Source organism: Clinocottus analis, unplaced genomic scaffold (genome assembly GCF_023055335.1).
Source record: "Clinocottus analis isolate CAN_PGR_092001 unplaced genomic scaffold, fCliAna1.0.p SCAF_1, whole genome shotgun sequence".
In the NCBI taxonomy this organism is placed as follows: Eukaryota; Metazoa; Chordata; class Actinopteri; order Perciformes; family Cottidae; genus Clinocottus; species Clinocottus analis.
In genome coordinates, this window is record NW_027175820.1 from 21,509,594 (window position 1) to 21,531,565 (window position 21,972).

The window sequence follows — 21,972 nt, forward strand, 5'->3', positions numbered from 1 at the left end:
AGTCTAGCCCAAACAAAAAGTGAACCACAACCTTAACTCAGCAGGTCTACTTTTAGTTCAGTGGGCCACACACAGACTCGCACGTGTCCATGACTTTCTGGCCTCTGCAAAAGTTTAGCGGAGGAGTTTCTGATGGCGATGTCTTGTAATCATGGACCTCTGTGGGGAAACTAATTACAAACCGTTAACTCCGATGTGTTTTCTTTAATTAAAGCAGCATGTCCACTGACCTTGTGTCCAATAGAGGGCTGCAGGGATGACATATTTTTGAAGGCCACCCCCAGAAGTTATTATCGCCCTGGTTCTCTCAACAAAAAGCCAAACATTTCTTTTTGGACAAAACATGGGAGCATTATTTTCTGCAAGATAATCTTCACAAACGAACACCACTTTTCTGATTTTTAGAAGCGAGAGTGCAATTGGCGGAGGTAAAAAGCTATAAACGAGCTTTAAAAAAAAAACTATAAACACACAACACCACGGTCACATGAGGGCGATGTCACAGCGAAGGCGGACTAGTCACAGTGATGACGTGTTGGAGTCGCATTTAGCCACTTAATAGCTCCACAATTCTTGAGAGGGGTACTTACTGACATATTTTGTATCTTAGAACAGAATGTCAAAATCCTCTTAAGCTTGTGTGAACCACAGAGCTTATTTCAGACATCTAACCAAAATCCTATTTCAAGAAAAACATTGACTTTGAGACGAGGGAAGAGGAATTGCAAAAATGCTCACTCATATCTGGATCTCAGGACTCAGTCCTGCAGCCCTCTAGCTGTGATTAAAAATAAAAAAATCCTGATGTATGTCTGCTTGTTTGGAGCTGAAGTCACTAATTATATGTTAATTAAAATGAAATAATGCAGCTTCAAGAGTTTCACTTTGATATTTTGAATGTTGATTCTCACTGGCAAGAAAATGCACCAGAAGATATGTAGACTTCTTTAAACAATGCGCAGTAATGAGTAGAATTTGAAGCTGCCAGCGGCCACAATATTTTGACTGCTGCACCTTTTTGGAGACACACATTATCATCCGCTGTATATGGTTCAGCTTCCAGCGTATACTCTGGTTAACTCTTCCCCTGTCCACCCTCTAAAAATAGCAACCGTATCCTGTAGACTGTCGACCTGAAAACCGCCTAAGGAGCAGGTGTGATAGATGAAAGGCCACGTGCTCTCTCAAAGCCACAGCCATTAGTGAGAAAAAATGGTTAAAGGTACATTTTTGTTAAGGTCTCCAGCTGCGTAAGCACTATATATCTCCACAATTCAAAACAAGTAAATTCTTCATGTTTGGTCAGTGTCTAACATTTTGCTATTTTTTGGGGGGTTTCTTATATTTTGTTAGCAGCTGATTAATCCTTACCATTTTAATGGATTCAAGGCCCCTTAATCCAAATCTGTCTGTTTAGTTTCTTGCATTTAGTCATAATATAGTTGCAAATACATGAGTTTCAGTGTTAAACATCTTGGTAGCTGTTTGTGGTGCTTACAGTTACACAACTTCATACTTTGAGCATTCCTCCAGCATTCCAAGCAGAAGAATTCCTCCAGTTATCTTCAGGAAAATGTTGTGGCTCATGAACTTATAAGTTCACAATACTTCGATTTCCCCCTAACTTAAGGATAGGTCTGGTCTGCTCCCAGTCTGCCAGGACCCTCCACTGCTCCCCAGAGAACCTGCATCTCCAGGCCATCAACACGGCTTTTAATACCCGCGGCAGTGTTGAGGTGACAGCCTCGCTGTCTCCTTGGCAGATACCTAAGGGTTAGTGTATAAACAGGCTCATGTGGCTTGATGGGTGACAGACTGAGATTGGTTTACACACTCTGCAGACCTTCGTGGCTGGTGGCGGCAGTGCTGCTGCGGGTTGAATCAGAGAAGGGGAACAGAAATGTTTCCAGTCAAAAGTGATGATTTAAAGACGTGTCGGCAACCAAGTTCAGTGGAAAACTGCTTAATTGAGTCGGCAATTAAACATGGATACAAATTTAACAAGGCGATCACAATTCTTCTCCCTTTGTGGCAAAAAAGTTGAAACCGTGCCACCTTCAAGTTCTAGAAAATCATAATAATAACATTTAGGTCGGGTGTTTACTATTGAGGGCGTTTAAACTAGACGGTAAATATGGAGGCAAAACTCTAATTAAACTTCAATATACACATAATTATCTCTCAATTAGAATAGTGCCAGAGGTGTTGCCTTCACTGACTAACTAGAACGTAGGACAAATAAGGCAAAAAGAGAAGCTGCAGTTTTAGTTTTTACATGGTAGTTTGTTGTATGCTCGCGTATACAACAATGAAGCTGATTCAGTGGGAAAACCTTGTTTCTGTCGTTTCTTAGTTGCCTTGGTGACATAACAAACCCTGAGGTTTCTTGTTATTTGCCTCAAGAATGCTGATCTTGCTGATAGCGAGGAGCCAGGCGTCCGTTTGCAGTCCCTGCTTGTCCTTAAGTTTCACCCTCACTCCCCCTTCTCTTTACACCCTATAGCTTATTTTCCCTTGCCCTTCTCTACTCCGTCCTGGCTGCTCTTTGACTTCTCCTGCTGTTAATTTTCCTCTCCTAATCTTTCTTTGAGCTCTCTCTTTTTTTTTCTTTTCCAGATTTCATTTGGCTGCAACGCGAGGACACCTAGACTGTCTCAATCTCATCCTGGGACACAGTGTTGATGTCACTGCGACTGATGCCACTGGTGAGTTCAGGTTGGATGAAAGCAGGATCCTGGAGCTGTAGTCCTATGCTCTGATGTGTTTCTGCTATTTTGTCCACCCCCATCATGTCAATGAAAGTAGATCAGATTAGATTAGATATTCCTTTATTTGTCCCGCAGTGGGGACATTTGTAGGATTACAGCAGGAATGCATACACACACACACACACACAGACATAGTAAAAAATCTAAACAATAGAAAAAAAACTGCGTGTGCGTGTAAAATACACTCCCGTTTAAAAGTTTAGGGTCACTTAGAAATGTCCTTATTTTTCAAAGAAAAGCACTGATTTGAAATGAAGATAACATTAAATGAATTAGAAATACACTCTATACATTGTTAATGTGGTAAATGACTATTCTAGGTGGAAACGTCTGGTTTTCAGCAAAGAGGCCCATTTCCAGCAGCTATCACTCCAGTCTTCTAGTGGTACATTGTGTTTGATGATCGCCTTAGAAGACTAATTGTGCAAAAAAAAAACAAAAAAAAAACTTGTGCAATGATGTTACACAGCTGAAAACAGTTCTGCTGGTGAGAGACGCTATACAACTGGCCTTTCTTTGAGCTAGTTGCGTATCTGGAGCATCACATTTGTGGGTTGGATTATACTCTAAAAATGGCCAGAAAAGGAGAACTTTCATGTGTCTGGGTGACCCCAAACCTTTTAACGGTAGTGTATATACATAACTATTATAAACAGTGTATTAATATTGTACAGGTTGAAGTGTTAATACTAAAAACACCTTGTTTACTTCATCAGTGTGTGACTGACGCCTCACATCCCTGAGGGGCTTCTGTGTTGTTATTTTTAAATATATAATTGAGTGACCCAACATGCTTTATACTGTATGAAAGTTTCCTCAGTTCATGAAATTGCAGCATCTGATGGCGGCCAGACTGATAAATCTGCAGCACTACATTTTCATTCAATCGCCTGAAGACGGTTTATCTGTACAGACCTCTGCCCATCAGACTGTTCGGTTACGACCATGTATGTCATTAAGGGCCTCTCACGTCAAGTCTGCACGCTTTCTCACAACGATCCTCATTAAATGTGATTTCATGTCCACATTAACACATTTTAAAGTAGGGCAGATTATGTCACTTGTGTCAGACCAAGTTTCCTGTCTTTAGAAGGAAGATGAGGATGTGTTAGGCCGAAAATTGCTCTTATTTTGTGTAGTTGATTAGTCGAAAAGCAGAGTGCTCCTCTGCATTATCATTTTAAATTGGGATGTGAAATGAGGTTGAATAATGAGCTGGAGACTACTTTCAGAAGCTCTTTCAACAAAAGATTCATGTAGCAAAGCAAAGATGAGTGCAACAAATTTTAATTAAGCTACTTATTACAGTGACGAAAAAAACATGAATACATTTTGCACTTGCCACAATTTCCATCTCATCCATTTCGGGGTGCATATATTATAGGTCGTCTAACAGATGAATGATGTATATATTGGTCAAAAATGTTTTAATATATCAATAAAATTATTCAATGTCCACAGTCAGCTTGCAAAGAAAAGATTTCAAAGTAGTTTAGGAAGTAGATTTCTTTACCAGCAAGTGTACTTTCAACAAAGTAGACTGATCAATACCGAAGTAGAATATTTGACACTTATCCCACTGTTTCAGATTAAAATAACATGCAGGCACTATAAACCTTAATTGAATATATTTTGTCCCTGTCGCTGGACTATTAAATCCTACTGAGTAAATAATATGTTTGATTAATTGCACCGCCATGATTAAGTTATGCAACTTTAGCTTGTGTGTTTTGTGAACACACAAATTCCATCTAACAGCGTCGTGGAGTGATAATTGCACACTGAGTTTGGTTCTAAAAATACATCCAATGCAAACCTTTGATTGTAATTGCTCTTAATTTTCTGTTTGCTGCATTTATTTCTTGCAGGCAAAAATGCTCTTCATCAGGCTTCAAGAAATGGGCATTCTCTGTGTGTGCAGAAACTCTTGCAGGTAAAGTGCATTCATCCTCCATTTTTTCCTCCAACAATATTTCTATCTGACTGACATATCTACTCCTATAAGAAAACGTGCTAAACCACAAGATAAGATGTCAAATTCGAGCTACGCTGTCACTTCTCTTGCTCCTCATGTTGGTGTGTTATGCATCGACGCACTCCCTTGCTTCCCAGTCACTGACCAGTCAGAGCAGTTTCCTTCTTTAAATAATTATTGCCAAACAGCTCTGGCAGCTGAGCGCACTTCGTATCGGTCAACAGTAGGCCCTGAGTCACCGTGTCCCCGCTGGGGGATTTATGTGTTTACAATCAGGGGGCTATCTCTGCAATATTGTGCTCTCATAGTGTCGTAGGCCCTCCCTCCTGCCCCCCCACCTCTCTCACGGCAGTGATCTAACTGAGGTCGCGGCTGTTGGCAGGGGGTTGTCAGTGGTGTTGACAAGCCTACCCTCCTGCAAACCTGCCGCCCATTCTTGGTGCCGTCATCACACCAGACATAGCAGCTGGACGCCAACACCCACCAACCCCACCGCCTCCACTATCTCCCTCGTCAGCCCAAACCCTCAAGGTATAGGATATCCCTCCCCCGCCCCTCTCCATGCTCCACCGTCAGCTCCCATTGCCGGTTGGACACCCCCCCCCCGTTCAATCCCACCCCTACAACTCCCCGCCCCCTTCGCTTTGTCATTTGAGCGTGCTGCTAATTTTTGGCCCTTGTTGCTAGAGAGAGTTGGGTTTTTATAGTGGGGCTCGCTGGCAAACTTACCCAGCAACATCAGGCCCCCTGTTAGCATTGAGTCCTCAAGGCTTTCATAACAGGCCCTCATCGCCACAGTGGTACACTCCAACCAGCTGACTGCCTGGGTAGAGATGTCACAAGCATATCAGCACAGCGCCACTTAGCCTAATATGACCTGCCTGCTTCTGCTCTCAGGTTCCCCTGCCCAACCAACGGAAATGAATAAGTTTATTCTACAGCTATTAAAACTCAAGTAAACTAGTGTTTAATATAAGTACTTCAACCCAGGGATGGATTTGTGGTGAAACAACCAGTGTCGGAAAATCCAAACTCGGTTCAAATACTCTTTAGCTAACTTTACCCGCTTAGAAAAATATTGAGTTGGCTTCATAAGTGAAGAAAGGCCGCTTGTGGTTCCTGGTGACTCATCATATCCAGTAACTTCATTTTTTAAAGGAACTGGCCATAGAGAGAAAATATATACCTATAGGATTCCAGTTATGAATTTGTGCCCATAAATTGTTTCATGTTTTGGTTTATTTGTGTTCATTCTGTTGTTTTACAGCACAATAGTCCAGTTGGAAATGTGGACCTACAAGGAAGAACAGCTCTACATGATGCTGGTAAGACTCTACTCAAGTACTGACTCTACTCAAGTACTGACTCTACTCAAGTACTGACTCTACTCAAGTACTGACTCTACTCTAGTGCTGACTCTATTCTACTTTACCTTAGTAATGACTTCATTCTTCTCGACCCGTCACAACTCTATTCTATTTTTACTTGAATAACAAATTTGACTTAACTCTTTTATTATACTTTTCCAAAGTAACAACTCTACTCTACTATATAATACTTTATACTAGTACAAGGGTGGGCAAACTACGGCCCGTTCGGCATTTTAATCTGGCCCGCCAATATTATAATTATTCTAATAAATTAAAAAATATTTGTATTTTTTTCTAATCATTGTTAATATTAGGCCTGGCGCTATAGGCGGGCCTGGAGGACATACCGTCAAACCGGCGGTGCATTGCCATAACTGTCAGCAGGCAGTAACATTTAATTTTCACAGCTATAGCCCAAGACCTACTGAGCATAGCGACTAAGCTGTCAGGGAACTTCAGTCAAAGTTTCACAGTTATAAAATTACACCACAGAACTGCATGCTGGGAAGTCATGTCAAACTCCGTCGCGGAGAGAACATAAATGAGTTCAGGCTATTGGCCCGGCCCTCCACAATATTGTCTGTTCCTCATGTGGCCCCCTGGGAAAAATAATTGCCCACCTCATTTGGGCAAAGTAGAGTAGCTACTCTACTTTTCCTTCGTATTGACTTTAATCTTCTCGACCCGTCACTACTCTATTCTACTTTACCTGAGTAACAGGTATTCTGCATTGTCTTAGCCACTGCTTTACTGTCCTCTATTCTGTTTAAAATAGATGGAAACCCTGATGAGCACATGATCAATAATATGATACATACATAAAAGATTCCAGTAAAGAGAGAGATTGTATATCTAAAAAACCATCCGCGCTGTTGCTGGCTGAGATTGATGCACATGTGTGTTTCAGTAATGAAATGATTGCAGTCGTTTCTACTCTGTTTCTCCAGTCATGGCCGGCTGCTCCTCAAGCGTGAAACTTCTCTGTGACAGTGGGGCTTCTGTGAATGCTGCTGATTTCGTGAGAATCATTTCTATTTTTCACTTCATTTCACACAGTGTGTCGTAATGGGTCACTTCTAAGATATTTTTGTGTTCAGTTACCGTTGTCGAAAGGTGTATTGATTGTCAATGATGGTCATTAAGTTCATGAAAGGTGTTCAAGTCGGATATGAATTGATTCTGTGGACTGGAATTGAAGTGATCCGTTTCATTCTGAGAAGTCAGCTTTTTAAAAACCAACGTGGCTCAGTTCAAAGTTTCAAAACTAACATTTTCATCACATAACCATGATTTTTAGATGTACATTGGTGGTGTATTTTATGTTTTCTCCAGGATGGCAGGACACCTCTGGTGCTGGCAACCCAGATGTGCCATCCACGCATCTGTCAGCTGCTGCTGGAGCGAGGCGCTGACATCACCATCCGGGACAAACAAAACAAGTAAGAAGCATCGCCCGTCATGGTGTTTATCTTTGGTTGGCTGGTCGTCATACATCTTAATAATTGTAAATCTGCGTTGCTTACACATGGCGGCTTTTGACAGATTGCGAAGATTATTAACTTAAAACAAATGTCAGTAAAAGTAGCAATTTAAATAAACAGAATATTATCTTTTATGGGAGATATAGAAAATTTCAACAATATTTAGATTCTGTATATGTTTTTATAGAACATACTTTGTGTCTGGCTAACTAGACAAACAACTTTTCTGTTTATGGTGGTTGGAGTTATCAGAATAAACAAAATCAAATGGCTTAATTCTTTAGATTACAGTCGTGTAACAATATTAGATATTTTAGATACATAAAAAAACTGCCTCAGAATGTCTCTTTTCAGTTTAGTTGAACTTTTTAACGTCACATTAATTCTTTACACGTTTTGCACGACTCTATTTACTGTGGTTTCTGAGCAGCAAAACACAAAGACAACACAGTTCTTAAAAATGTAATAAAAAACTAGGATGTGGTGACACGAAAATGAAAAATCCACTGCGCTCAGCTCCCCCAGCTCTGAATTATTCAGCAGCAGTGGAGCTACTTGCACAGTGAATTGTTTCTCGCACCACATGTTTTTGATTTGACATCCTCGTATCCAGACGCATTTGTTCCACAGATAGTTGTGTGCATGTTCTTGCTCATAAACGGTGTTTGTTGCCGCCCGCAGGACGGCGCTGATTCTGGGCTGTGAGTACGGCTGTAAGGATGCGGTGGAGGTGTTGCTGAAGAGCGGCACGGACGTGAAGGCGGTGGACGGCTTGGGTCACGATGCGTTTCACTACGCTCGCCTCAGCAAGAACCTGGAGCTCGTTTCCATGGTCAAAAGTTACCTCGACAAAGCCACCAAAGGTCAGCTGGCACAAAACGACACCGAAACATGAAATAATTATGTTGCAGTTTGTTTAAATGTATGTATGTATGTATGTACATACATGTGTGTGTGTATGTATGTATATATTGTCCTGCAATCCTTTTTGTTTTGAAGAAACACTGTCCTGTAAACACACCTTTTTTTCAACAAATCTTTTTTTCTGTTTTCGTTCTAGACAAAGAGGCCGCGAAGATGGAGCAGTGGAAGAGACAGGTAATCCTGCAGCATTCAGTTCACTAGCTCACCCTATACACTGACCGTTAGTTATTGTGAGAAGAAGCCTTTAGTCTCCACACTACTACATCCTGACATTTGGTGTGGCCATTGTTTCTGCAAGTCTCTTTGTTAAAAGGTGAAGGTCATTCAAATGCCAAGGCACTTTGAATCCTTTAGGGTCCATTTCCTTCCAGTGGGTCCACACTTGCCGCTCAGATGTGCATGACTGCCATCTAGTGATCATAACTTAGAGTTATTCTGTATGCTTTTATAACCTATGGTAACATTATATCTTCAAAACATGGTTGTAAAAAAGATTCTTTCTCATCCTCAGCATTCAGTGGAGAGATCAGAGGCCGCTGAGGTTACCAGAAGGGATCAGATCATAAATGTACGTGCTGTTTAACTTTAGCCTCCCTATTCCACACAAACACACACACACACACAACTTTCCTGACATTTAAAAGTGTGTTTGCTTGAATTCAGTGCATCCAAAGTCAAATTCATTAACCAAGAACATCCGTATCCATTAAGCAGTGAAAACCTATTGGTTGTTTTTAGCATTCAGTAATTGGGTTTTGGTTGGTTGAAGTTTTGAAACGTTGTATGTGTGGGTGTCTGTTTCAGGACTTGGAGAGGCAGAACGAGGCCCTGCAGGAAAGTCTTAGGATGTACAACCAGGACCAGAGAGCCCTGTTGGATAAAGTCAACGTGCTGCAGCAACAGCTCACAGAGGTAAACAACACAACAACACAACAAGAGCTGCTCGGCTAAAGAAGCGCTAAGCAGCTAGAGTAACCAAACAGGCTTTTCCTTTACTGCTGGCTTGTGTTTTCAGTGTGTGGGTACATCTGAGGGCCTCTAACCAGAGTTTTGGGTGACAAATACAAGCAAATATAATATTAAAAGCTGATTTCAGTCAAGCTCTCTTGGCTTAATATCATCGTCCTAATATCAAGGAGTTTGGAATAAGTTTCTAAACACAAAGCAGGCTTTGATGTTTGTGATTGCTGATGTTAAACGGTGACGACTTCATTCAGTGAGCGTAATGGATTCCTCACATTTAGCTGCCAGAATAATAATGAGGACATTCAATCAAAAATAATTGAGTGGTTTGTTGTTGGTTATGAATCCCTTAATTGACTGTAAACATTATGTTTTTCATTCATCTGCAGGAAAAGATCACTGTGGAAGACGCTCAAAAAGAGGTATGAAACTGAAATGATTAATCGGACACTGTGGGTCTCATTCACAATTGTTTTCTTGGTTGCATTTGTTTAAAAGGAACTTATTATCCAGCAGTAGCAGCCACGAGTGCAGCGTGGAGACGCCTTAAGTTACTGTTTGACCTCTGAATCCTAAAAATAAGAGCAAATAAAAGCGGTTGAGGATGTTGGTGTCGTGTTATCGACACACAAGTGGACATGTTGAGGTGAAGGGGCAAAGGCGGTAGCATAGTCCAACTGTGATGTAATAGCACTTGATAACATGCTGCCAGGTCCACACATTCAGCATTCAAGGTCACGTTAATGTGTGTGCACTTGAATATTTCATGAATGAGGCTCAATCTTCTAGAAGTTGCTGCTTATTAACTGATGATTGTGTGCAGTGAGATATGTGAGTCAGATTCTCTTTATGGTTTATCAACAATTGAAACCCTATTGATGAAAGTGAAAACATATGTTTGGAACAATTAAATATGATCATTAGGCCCATTTGATAATGGTTTTAATAAAAGTCTGAGGAGCCCTGAACAAATGGTGTGTGGCAGATATTTTTTCCATATTTCTTAAATATAAGAAATATCTAAATGTATTTTTGAGTAGTGAGTATCAATTAGTGTGTATATTCTCTTTTGATCGATACTATTATTAAGTGTTATCGTTCAGTAATCAGTGCTTTTATTGATCTTTGTGTTTCTTTCCCTTGAATCAGAAGGATCAGTTGAAGACGTTACTGGCTTCCAAGGAGAGAGACGAAGGGTCTCGAGGCCAAGAAACCGTCAAAGTTCAGCTCCGGAGTACTTTGGTTAGTGACTTTACACTTAATCCCCTTTTTACTTTGATCATTTAATCTTCAACGAAATGAATGCAGCAATCAGACTTCTTGCGCTGTGATTTAAATTGTTTTTGTTTGCGTTCAGTTTCATATTTCAGTGTTGGTGCAAAATACATCGCTGTTGATAAAACAATTCATAGATAGTGGCATTTGCCTTTTTTAAGTAACAGACACGTGACCAAAATGCACCCTGGTAAATGCACTATAAGTTATGTAATGTATATTTTTTGTTGTATCTATAGTTGCTGCTGTCATCTGATGTTGTCGGCATGTGTTGCTACGTGAACCTTTTATATTGAGGTTAATTATGAATAATCTGTAAAGTGTTGAAAATAGAATACAAGTCTCATACTGCTTGTAATGAGTATGTGTTTCTGTGTGTATTCACAGGGAGACTACTCTGGACAGTCTGTCATCAAAGGTAAGCTTCATCTCTTGAATCATTCAGAAACATTTGACACCATTATTGCAACATTCTCCTGCAGAGCATGACGAGGTCTGAATGTCATGTTTGCACTTTTTTTCTCGCAGGTAAAGAAAACATTTTGGTCAAACAAGCTCACAGCCTGGACTCTGAACATGTAAGTTTTTATCTGTGGAACCGTTTTCACATGACTTTCAAATGTCTAAAGTGCAGTGTTGGTAGTTTGCATTTGAGTAGTGTGTTAACAATGGTGGGCTGACAAGTAGGACCTGCACAAAAGTATATTGTTTTTACAGTATTCAGATCTTCTTTATATTTTTTTTTGCCCTCAGTAAGTGAGAATTACAACCGACAAATGTATGCTGTCTGTAACATTACCAATCAAAGGAAAGGAAGCTGTGGAGCCTTTTTGTGTGAATGTATTAACATCTATTCTCTACGCTTAAATAAATGATACTGATTTTCCTCCTCCTCTGCAGAAGCCCCAGAATCCTGCCATGTCGCGCTCGCTGTCTCGACCTCCAGAGCAGAGTCAAGCCGCTGCAGCCTGGGACGTCTCTGGCGAACTGGAGGCCCACCGACGTGAACTCGAGACGCTCAAGAGGAGACAACAGGCCGCGGATGAAGAGACGGGGCGGCTTCAGGCGGCCCTGAACCGCAAGAACCGAGAGTGCCAAGAGCTGGTTCTCAGCCGGGACACCATCCAGAAACAGGCCGACCGGCAGATTCAAGAACTGGAGGACGCCTTGGGGGACGTCCAGAAGAGGATGCTGGACTCAGAGTGCAAGGTCAAACAGCTGCAGGCCCACGTCGTCGCTGTGAAGGAACACTTAGGGGGCCAGGCGGCGGAAGAGCTGCGAGCTCAGCTCCAGGACATCAAGGCCAAGTATGAAGGAGCTTCGGCCGAAGTGTGTCGCGTTCGCAACCGCCTCAAACACAGCGAGAAGGCCTTGGAGGAGTACAAAAGCAGCGAGAACCAGCTGGCGACGGAGGCCGAAAAGCTGAACCGAGAGCTGAGCGCCGCCAACGCGGACAGAGACGAACTCGCGGAAACCCTTCTCGAAATGGAAACCCACTTAAAGGAGACCCGGACTAAACACGGCAACACGGTGCCCGCTGAGAAGTTTGACAACATGAAAAACCTGCTGAGCAACGCCGTTGACGAGAAGGAACGGCAGATCGCCGAGCTGAGGGAAGACTACGATCGCGTGCTGGAGGAGGTGTCGGAGCTCCATCGAAAGCTGGACGGTCCGTCATCCCAGGCAACGTCCGATGAGGAGCAACAGAAGATACGGGCAGCGCTCGAGGAGCAGAACGCCTCTTTGAAAAGGAAACTGGCCGACGTAACCGCCAGGAGCCAGGGTCTGATTCAGGACGTCGAGGAGAGCGAGGAGGAGAGAGATCTACTGCGGGAGCAGCTGGATGAGCTCAACAGCAGGATCGGCGTCGACTACGTTCCGGTGAAGACGCACGACGAGGCCCGGAGGGACATGGTAACGGCGTTGGAGGAGCTGGAGGACAGACTGGTGGAAGCCAGCGAGCGTTACGGAAAAGCGGAGGCGCAAGTCCAGCAGCTGCGAGCCGAGAGGCCGGCGCTGCAGGAGAACATCAGCAGTCTCCAAAGCGCCGGCGAGAGACACCTGAGCGAAGTGGACGCTCTGAGAGCTCAGAACGCCGACCTGGCGAAGAAAGTTGAAGTTTTGCAGAGGAGATGCGGCGACCGGGAGAAGGAGTGCGTGCAGCTGAGCGCGCAGAGCCAGACTCTGAAGCAGAGCTTGGAGGGAGAGTATGTTCCCAGACAGCAGCACGAGCAAGTGAAGATGGAGTTGAGCTCCACCTTGGAGAGCGTTCAAGCTGAGAGGTTGAAGTCGGAGACCAAGGGTAAAGAAAGTGGGGAAGAATTAAAGAATGTGAAAGAGAGAAGTGAAAAGTTAAAAGAAAAGTTGGAAGAAGTCCAGTCGAAGATGGAAAAAGACTATGTGAGCGTAAAAGACCACAAAGCTATCACAGACAAGTTGAATGCCGCTGTGCTCGAGGCGGAGAATAGAGCGAACGAAGTGTCGGGGAATTATGTGTTGGCTCAGGAGGAAACGGCGAAGCTTACCCGAGAACTGGAAGCGCAGAAGAAAGAACTCGATACCATACAGGAGGCGATCCAGTCCAAGTTTATTCCACTGACGGCAGCCGAGGAGAAAGATCACTCTCACAGCGCTCAGGTGAAGGAGCTGACGCTCAAGCTGCTGGAGACGGAAGAGAAGTACACCAGAGAAATGTCCGCGAGCGAGAGCATCAAACGGGAGAACGAGAAACTAAAAGCCGAGATGGAGTCCGTTCAACAGAGGCTCGACTCTGCTGTGGTTACCAGTGAAAAGCACAAGAATGTGGAGGAGGAGTTCAAGGGTAAAGTTGAGGGATTAACTCAGAAGTTGGTGGAGTCGGAGCAGCGGCACGAGGAGGTAACGCGTCAGAGAGAGGATCTTCGAGAGCAGAGCGCCCTCGGCGGCGCTCAGATCCAGAATCTCCAGGAGCGCCTGAAATCGGAGTTGACTCGGATTGCGACATACGACACGGAGCTCAAAGCGCTCCACGACGCCATGCAGCAAACCCAGGCCGACTGCAAGAAAGCGAGGGAGGCGCAGCAGGAGGAGGCCCACAGGGTGTGCGCCTTGCAGAAAGAGCTCCAGGAGCGCCGCGGGGATCAGACGTCTCTGCTGCAACAACAAGCCCAGGCCAAGGACGCCCTGGAGGCCGAGGTCGCTAAGCTGCGTCTGGCTCTCCGCGAAGAGGAGGAGAACGGCGCCCAGAGGGCGGAAGACGTGTCGGCCCTGCAATCGGAGCTCCTCCAGGCCACGCAGGCTCTGGAGGAAATTAACTATAAAGAAGACCAAATGAACCAGCTGAAGGCGGAGAAGCAGCAGCTGGAGGAGGAGGCGGCCGACCTGAGCAACAAGCTCCTGGGCTTAGCGGAGGAGAGCGAAGCGGCCCGTCGGGAGGCGGCGCAGGCGAGGGAGGCCGAGAGCAGAGCTCTGAAGGAGATGGAGGCCGCCCAGGAGAAGGGACGCGCCATCGAGAGGGAAATTGGCGAGCTGAAAGAGAGATACGACAAGTCGCTCGCCATCATCAGTGATCTTCAGAGGGGGATTCAGAAATCAGCTCAGCAGACTGAAGCCAAAGACAAAAAGGTAACGAAACGTGAACACTTTGCCGTCAGACACTGGTTTATCACGCAAACTATATTTGGTATGTGGTGTTACTACGATGGATGCAAAATGTGAGAGTCATCCATTGACAACAATTTGTGTCTGTTTTGACACTAAGGAAATATATATTTTAAAAGAATCAGATTTGTCTAGGAATTATTCTCCTGTTCCTGGCTGATAAAGTTATGATAAATGGATGAACATTAACGTGTGTGTGTGTGTGTGTGTGTGTGTGTGTGTGTGTGTGTGTGTGTGTGTGTGTGTGTGTGTGTGTGTGTGTGTGTGTGTGTGTGTGTGTGTGTGTGTGTGTGTGTGTGTGTGTGTGTGTGTGTGTGTGTGTGTGTCAGATCACAGAGTTGCTGACAGATGTTGAGCGATTGAAGCAGGCACTAAACGGTCTGTCCCAGCTGGCATACGCCAGCAACGCGCCCAATAAGAGACAGACGCAGCACATGGACACGCTCCACGGACAGATCAAGAGCCTCCAGCAACAGCTGGCTGTGAGTGGACACGCAGGGGATGACATCATCGTGTGTTTATTCTGCTTTTGCGTTACGTTCACTGCACAGAAACTGTCTTTTTGTTGGAAAACGCATCAACGCATCGTCTTTGTTTAAATACATTTTATACTGATGGTTTAAAAAACACTTTCCTCAAGATAATTACTTATATTTTATTGTTTGTACTGCAATATTTAGTTATGTTCTCTGTATTTGTGTTTAGAATAAAACATGGAAACTATGTTAAGTGATTTTACACAGACCTAATTTACAATATAGCAGAGTGGAAAAATAATTGGCACCAAGGAACACAAATTAGAAACTTTAATAACAAATAATGCAGTTAGGATTCAAGACAAATGATCCAATTAATACAAGAATAAATGGAAGTGAAATAGCAATGAAATTACAGATTTAAATTGCACTCAAGATAAATTGAGGTAAGCTTGTTCCTCCTCTACTGGATGAATAGACATTAAAATACAAATTTAACATCATCACAAACGTCTCTGCAAAACACAACCAACTGTAACATTTAGATGTCGAAAAACCCCTGAATGCTTTTCTCTTCTGCGCCATCAGGATGCTGAGAGGCAACACAGAGAGGTGGTTTCCATTTATCGGACTCATCTCCTCAGTGCAGCACAGGTACGTTGCTCTCATGGATCTCCTGCAGCCGCTTGAGGACAGCAACTACGTTTCTGAGAAGAGATTAATCCTTTTTATCAAAACTCTTAATTGCATAAAAGGCGGAGCGATGCAGTGAGCCTTTAGCCTTCAAGGACACGAGTGTCGATCCTTGGTCATTCCCCAGCGACACTTTTCTTTTGTGATCACATTTTTATTGATTTTCTAGATAAGAATATAAAGAAAAGGTACACATAATAAATACATAAGGGTATACATGTGTATACATACACATATGAACATACATATTCACCCTTATACAAATGAATGTATTATTTTATGATACAGTTACATACATCGTTGAATTTGGCTAAAAGCCGTAAGCAGCAACACTTTTCTTGATTTTGATCACTAAACGTCACAGATGTTTTAACTCTACACTCCGTAGAGCAAAAAAGAAAGCAATGGACAGAATTCGGGAGCTGTCGCAACAGCTGCCGAACGGCTCGAGCTGGAACGCAGTCCACATTTTTAGAGAAGCGGAAAACAATCCCCGACTGCTCGTTCGACACCACTGGCAGCTCACATGAAAACAATAAACGACCACCGCAATCACGGAATGATCTGCAGACGAGCAGTGAAAGACGGCATAAAATCCGTTTTTATTGATTCGCGGTTTCGCTTTCGTTAAATCGCGATCAGTCAGCTTTCGGCACTCCGTCACCGTCCGAGCGAAGAGACGCTACCTCGTGTGTTTACGCTGCGGGAAAAATGTGTGAAAGCCTGCCGAGTATTCGTAGTCGCGGCGGCCCTCGCAGACGGTTTGACGGTGACACGTGACGTTGAGTCCAGTGGCAGCCGTCTGCGAAATCACTCATCAAAACAAGAAAGCATGTTCACACGTACGAAAGGTGTAAGTGCAGTGTCAGCAGAATGATTCGGTATGCGAGCGAGCGAGTGACGAGCTTCTAGCGAGACGTGTGAACGGATTAACTGAAGCTGGTTTCTCTGGCAGGGCCACATGGACGAGGACGTGCAGGCCGCCTTGCTGCAGATCATCCGCATGAGGCAGGAGTTTGTGTGTTGAAGCGTCCGCCGACGGAAACAAACGCTGCCTGCTGACTCAAATCCACCATTTTCACATCTCCTCCTGCTGAGTTCACCTGCCGTGGCCCCTGTGGGTGCCCTGTGTGCGTGTTTGTGTGAGTGTGTGTGTGAGAGTGTGTGTGTGTGTGTGTGTGTGTTTGTCATTTGGCAAAATTTCCAAAAAACAGGCTTTTTTTTTTGTTTTTTTAAGTATGGCTTCACTTTGGCTCACATCAATGTTGTGGGTAAAAGTGAATAACCGTAGAATAAGACACAAATTATTTCAACTTGCGACTTCAAAACTTTACTTAACGGTTATTGTATCAATTTCAAACTGACCTGTGAAATAGGGGTTTGTGTTTTTACAGTTTTCTTGTTTTTTTCTGTCATCTCGCCTACAAAGGTATGTCACGCTGCGTCCTCTTTCAAGTGTTTTTTTTTTTGTGGGGGTTTGGGGGCTGAGGAAAAAATTCTACTGAGAATCGTCGATCCTGCTTTTGATTTCGACGGTCGGAATCGCAAAAAATGTATTTCAATCACTTTTTGATCTAGAATTAGAATCGTGACACCTACACGTTACTGTGAAATCCTTTTGACGAACATGCAGGAACATTTTTCACTTCCTCTCACAGAGCGGTTTGTGAAAATGAGATTACGTACATTTCAGTGGATCGGTTGTGCACGACGACGCAAACAGTGGAGGGGGGGGTGGGGGCGTCGTTCTGCAGCTTTAACGACGATATGTGGAGTTATTCGACATGGACGCTTTCTTAAGATTACACACTCTTGACGCGCTCAGCCAAAATGCAAAACGGACACCAACACAAACACAAAGACCACTTTCCACATTCCCACCTGACACTCGGCTCTCACGCGGTTTGGTTCTCGCGTTGGACGTGTTTGCTAGAATTTGAGGGATACGTTCACAATGTTTTTTTTTCAATTGGACCTTTTAAAGGCAGAATGAGTCACTTATGATGCGCTTGAAGTGTGTCTGTCTGCAGGAACCCTGCCTTCTGCTAGCAAGCGACAAATTCTACTCATTGTGCCTTTTTTGAAAGGGGAGTTTCACAAGTCTGAAATTATTCCTCCTGCTCATACTGGATACTAAAAGATCTCTTTAAAAACGTGTGAACCCGTCCTTTCAGTCAATACTCGCCTGCTCACACAGGATGGATATCAGGAGTTCTTGGTCGCTGTAATCTGACTGGCAGTGAAATGATTTCTTCATTAAACTGTAAGAGATGGAGGCTCTGTGCACAAATACATTTCAAAGTTGAACCATTGTTAATATGAGGCTTCATCTCCATAAATATTCATAGCTAGTGTGCTGCTGTCTTTTTTTTTGTTTTAAAACTCCCTCTTGGTCGCTAAAGAATAAGTACGTTTTGCTCTAAAATAGGAAGTTGCCCACATGATTTGACGAAGTGTCTCACAGAAAGAGGACGGTGGATTTACAGTTTCATCAGGACGCCTTATGCGGTACGGACAGAAGGATCGATAACGGCATCCAATAACTTTTTTTTAATGCACACCTTGGCAGAATTGTGAACCTGTCCTTTTTGATTTGTTCACGTTGGCTACTTTCTCGAGACTTTCGAGTCTCTCTTCACTCATTCTGTGGCGCGGTTATCGTCTCCTGGAGGTCCAAACCAGCACTTGTGATTTCCAAATAATCCAAAGACCTCAAGAGGGGCAATAAATCCAAACCTGTATTCACCATTTTAGTTTTGCAATCCGGTCAATATTAACGTAACGACAGATTTAGTGATGTCATGTCACTCTCTCGCAGCTTTCAGTCTGGACATGGTTTGTGCTGGATTTGAGTCGTGGAGGGAGTGGAGATCTCCCGCTCGTGTCCCGTCAGTTTGCAGTGGCACGTCGTCCTTTTTGTTGAACCCAGAGTGTCCTCTAGTGGAGAGACTTGGCAGGCCAAGTTGTTAGAAGTTGTAATAATCAGTGTGGCCCAGGGGGATGCAGCCGCTGCTCTTTCGAAGCTGCAAAATGTGTTTCTTGAATCTCACGGACAACTGAGAGAATATGAAATGTGAATGCAGCACTAAAATAGCTATTGCTTTGCCTTACTACATTTATCCTACACCCAAACGTCCCAGTTGAAGCTTGACTTGACGTAAAAACCCCGACGGAGAGGCTGCGTGCCCCTGAGCCAGCTCTTTGTGACTCTTGACGCTGTCGTGTAGTGGTGTTGTGATTGCTGAGCGAGTCTCTTATGCCTTTACACTGATTATATTTTTCATAGCTTTGTACTTTTAATTACCGTACTACAGTGTGACAATTCTGATATTCAGCAGGTCTGGAAGTAGAGCGTTCAGGGTAACATTTACTGTGGCGTGATCCGAATAAAGCCGATGGATCCTTTTTATTTATGTGCATAAACAAACCTCCGTACCGGTTATTTCTTTGAAGCACTTCTGTCTTTACCTTCCAGCTTTACCAAGTTAAAATTCTCGCTCTCTGTTTTTTTTATATTTTGGCCAAAAACCTACAGGAACAGTTTAGTAAACGCCTCTCGCATTTAGTCACGCAGATGTTCTGAATCATTACTTACTTCTTCCATCGACTGTTAACATAGACTGTCAATTGAATCCAGTTGAATCTCTAAACGATGTTACTGTGTACCAGTCTTTGTCTTTGACAATAATCTTTGTGTTTGTGACTCAGTGATACAAAATCAATAAAAGTGCCTAACATAGAAAACCACATTTGTGTCCAATGTTTCTGTGTTTCCGGACGTAAAAACCTCAACAACTATTGGATACGTCAACATATTACACTGTTGTACATTTATAGTTTCCAGATGAAGTATTTTAATGACTTTGGTGATCCACCGACTTTTCATGTTGCGCCATCTTCTGGTCAAACTTTCAATATATCCAATATTTTGGTTTATGACCAAATACCTTCAAAGGTAGCTCCTTTTTCCTTTATTGCCAGACAACTGTCAATCAAATCGGATCAAACGACACCAATGAAGCAAATTAGCGGCGTTTTGTTTGTCCTGCACTTTGATACTCATCGTTGCTCATTTAGTCATGAATGTTTAATGTTACACAGAAACACCGAGCGTCTGGGGGCTTTCGGGCGGTCCGTACATGAGAGCTTTTAGCTCCACACACGCTTACTTCCCTTGTGGAAACGGCTCAGTTCATGTGGTTTCACTTTAAGTACAATCAACCCAGGAATGAGAGCGAGTAGCTCTTTTGGCACACGGCGCTCACTTTTATCCTCGGTCCCTTCTATTTATTTGTCTGTTTTTTTTTTTTTTCCTTTTCTCTTCACAAGATTTATTTTTCATTAAATCTCTTCTTTTTTTTTCGACGGAATGCTGCGAACGGAGGCCAAGGCTATTTCAGTTATCTCATTTCAGATGTGTTCACGGCATGCACAGGGGGGGACGCTCCATTTAAAGTACCGTCGAATTGGCCTAAAAATAAGCGAGCTTAGTAATACCCCCCCCGACCCCTCGATCCCACCCCGCCCCCAAAGAATATAAATCATTCCTACAAGCTTCAAGCTGAACTTTCTGAACAAGCGCTAATCCATCCCTCATCTCATCCTCTGTTCATATAAACGCAACATCCCCCCCCCCTCCTCCTCTCACCCTCCTAATTGAAACAAGACATGTCCTGGGTTTGATTTCTTTGAGTAAAGCTTGCTGGTTTCAAGTGGCGGCCCTCCTCCTCCTCCTGGCTTTATGATTCCCCTTTTTTTTTGCGGTCTGCACTAAATAAGCTGTTCTCAGCAATTATGGCAAATACAATTCAATATGTTAGCAGATCTCTCTTTAATCTCATTTCCAAGGTTCTAATCAGTCCCATACATCCACTTGCGGCCGCTCGGTTTACCATCGTAACCCCTTTCCCGGCCACAAAGAATCCATCTTTCTAAATATTCGTCATCCCGCGAAGGATCAGAGACTTTTATTTCTGTTGGAATGAGCCCCGGTTGTCCACCGCACGCCTCGTGAGCGGTAGACTGGCGGAGGAAGCAGGTTGCTTGGTTATATGCACACATCAGACGCACGCCCACGTGTCTGCTTCCAGCGCTTTGAGCTGTCACGAACGTTTGTTATCTCACAGGAGTCTGCCACCTCTGCTGCCCTCGGAGGAGCCGCTCCGCATCGTTTCCCCCCGTGCAGGAACCGAGGGGCCGGCCTTCTCGTGTCTGACGGGGGAGTTGTGTTGTGACAACTTATTGTTCGAGCGCCTGACGCGTGACGCAGCGGTCTCACTCGTCTCACCTGTGCGTTCGTCCTCACTCGTTCTCTCCTGCGCGGCCCGATTAACCTGCTCGGTTCCTCTGTTGCCACTCCGGCTGACTCATGATGGACAGGAGGATTAAACATCTGCGCACCAACAGAAATATCATCTTTTTTTACCCACAATACAGCTCGACCGCACGACATTTCTGTCTGAGACCTGTGTGCTTGTTCAGCTCATGTGACCGCCATCTTTTTTGACTCCACTCCTCCAGGTTTTGTTTCATCTTCTTCGGCCTGCACCGACGCTGCCGCACGTGTCATCCTGTGAGACTATTTGTTGTACTTTTATCGCTCCCTCTGGATCCACAAAAGGCTTCATTCCCGCACATGTGGGAGTTCTCCTCATCACCTGGAAACAGACTGATGTACAGTATGAAGTACCGTGCACACGGCGCCCTGTAGATGGCGGTTTTTAATGTTTGTTTTTTTAACCAAAACAGTACTCTTATGCTGGAGTACTATCTGTCTTAGAGTTTCTGTGTTTGTGATGACTTAGGCAACTTTTATTTACTGAAACGTTTATGGACCGAAAATTGATATCCAGTGGTGCAAAATCTCCCCCGAAATATGCAAGTAATCAAACGACCAGAGAAAAAGGACGCAGATGCCTCTTTCCCCAGTTGTTCAGCCTCGCTGTCATTTCCTCTATTTTCCTTGCCTCCTCCCCACTGCCTCCTTCCTTCCTGCTGTTTTACCTGTTGTCTGTCATCCTTCCTTCCTGGTTAATTCCACAGGTCAGGTCAGTCAAGAGGTCTGTGCCATATTTGTCTCCCTGGAGTAATTGCTAACTATTTCTCTGTCACTAATAGGCCATTACTCAGGCGGTGCTGGCCGGCCAGCTCGCCAGGCTTCACTGGGGGCAGCGAACACGAGGCCGGGGGCCCCCTCTCTTTTTTTCATTAGTCCCCTGAGGAATTGAACCACTCTTGGCTCCGGGCCGAGACAGGCGAGGCCCCTTTAATGTTTTTGCAGAGCTCCGAAGCACTTTGTTGCCTCAATAAAGTTCATTTATGGGATAATAAGGCTCTGGAGGACACATGGTGCTGATTTGAGCCGAATGGTTTCAGCATGGCTCACATTCCCAAAAAGCAAGCGCTGTC

At 43.9% G+C, this 21,972-nt stretch overlaps 1 protein-coding gene across 1 annotated transcript in view; it reads left to right on the forward strand.

Annotated features, from left to right (window-relative positions):
* The window catches only part of uacab (uveal autoantigen with coiled-coil domains and ankyrin repeats b), a 39,210-nt gene extending 19,899 nt beyond the window's left edge, over positions 1-19,311 (forward strand). Inside the window, exons 3-19 of the mRNA XM_068571085.1 lie at positions 2,617-2,705; positions 4,637-4,701; positions 6,011-6,068; positions 7,061-7,131; positions 7,446-7,552; positions 8,276-8,457; positions 8,655-8,692; positions 9,030-9,086; positions 9,323-9,430; positions 9,871-9,903; positions 10,631-10,723; positions 11,144-11,174; positions 11,285-11,334; positions 11,657-14,359; positions 14,725-14,877; positions 15,460-15,525; positions 16,520-19,311. Of these exons, the coding sequence (XP_068427186.1) occupies positions 2,617-2,705; positions 4,637-4,701; positions 6,011-6,068; positions 7,061-7,131; positions 7,446-7,552; positions 8,276-8,457; positions 8,655-8,692; positions 9,030-9,086; positions 9,323-9,430; positions 9,871-9,903; positions 10,631-10,723; positions 11,144-11,174; positions 11,285-11,334; positions 11,657-14,359; positions 14,725-14,877; positions 15,460-15,525; positions 16,520-16,591 (3,976 nt within the window). The 3' untranslated portion in view covers positions 16,592-19,311. The remainder of the gene's footprint in view (positions 1-2,616; positions 2,706-4,636; positions 4,702-6,010; positions 6,069-7,060; positions 7,132-7,445; positions 7,553-8,275; positions 8,458-8,654; positions 8,693-9,029; positions 9,087-9,322; positions 9,431-9,870; positions 9,904-10,630; positions 10,724-11,143; positions 11,175-11,284; positions 11,335-11,656; positions 14,360-14,724; positions 14,878-15,459; positions 15,526-16,519) is intronic.
* The last annotated feature ends 2,661 nt before the right edge of the window (positions 19,312-21,972 follow it).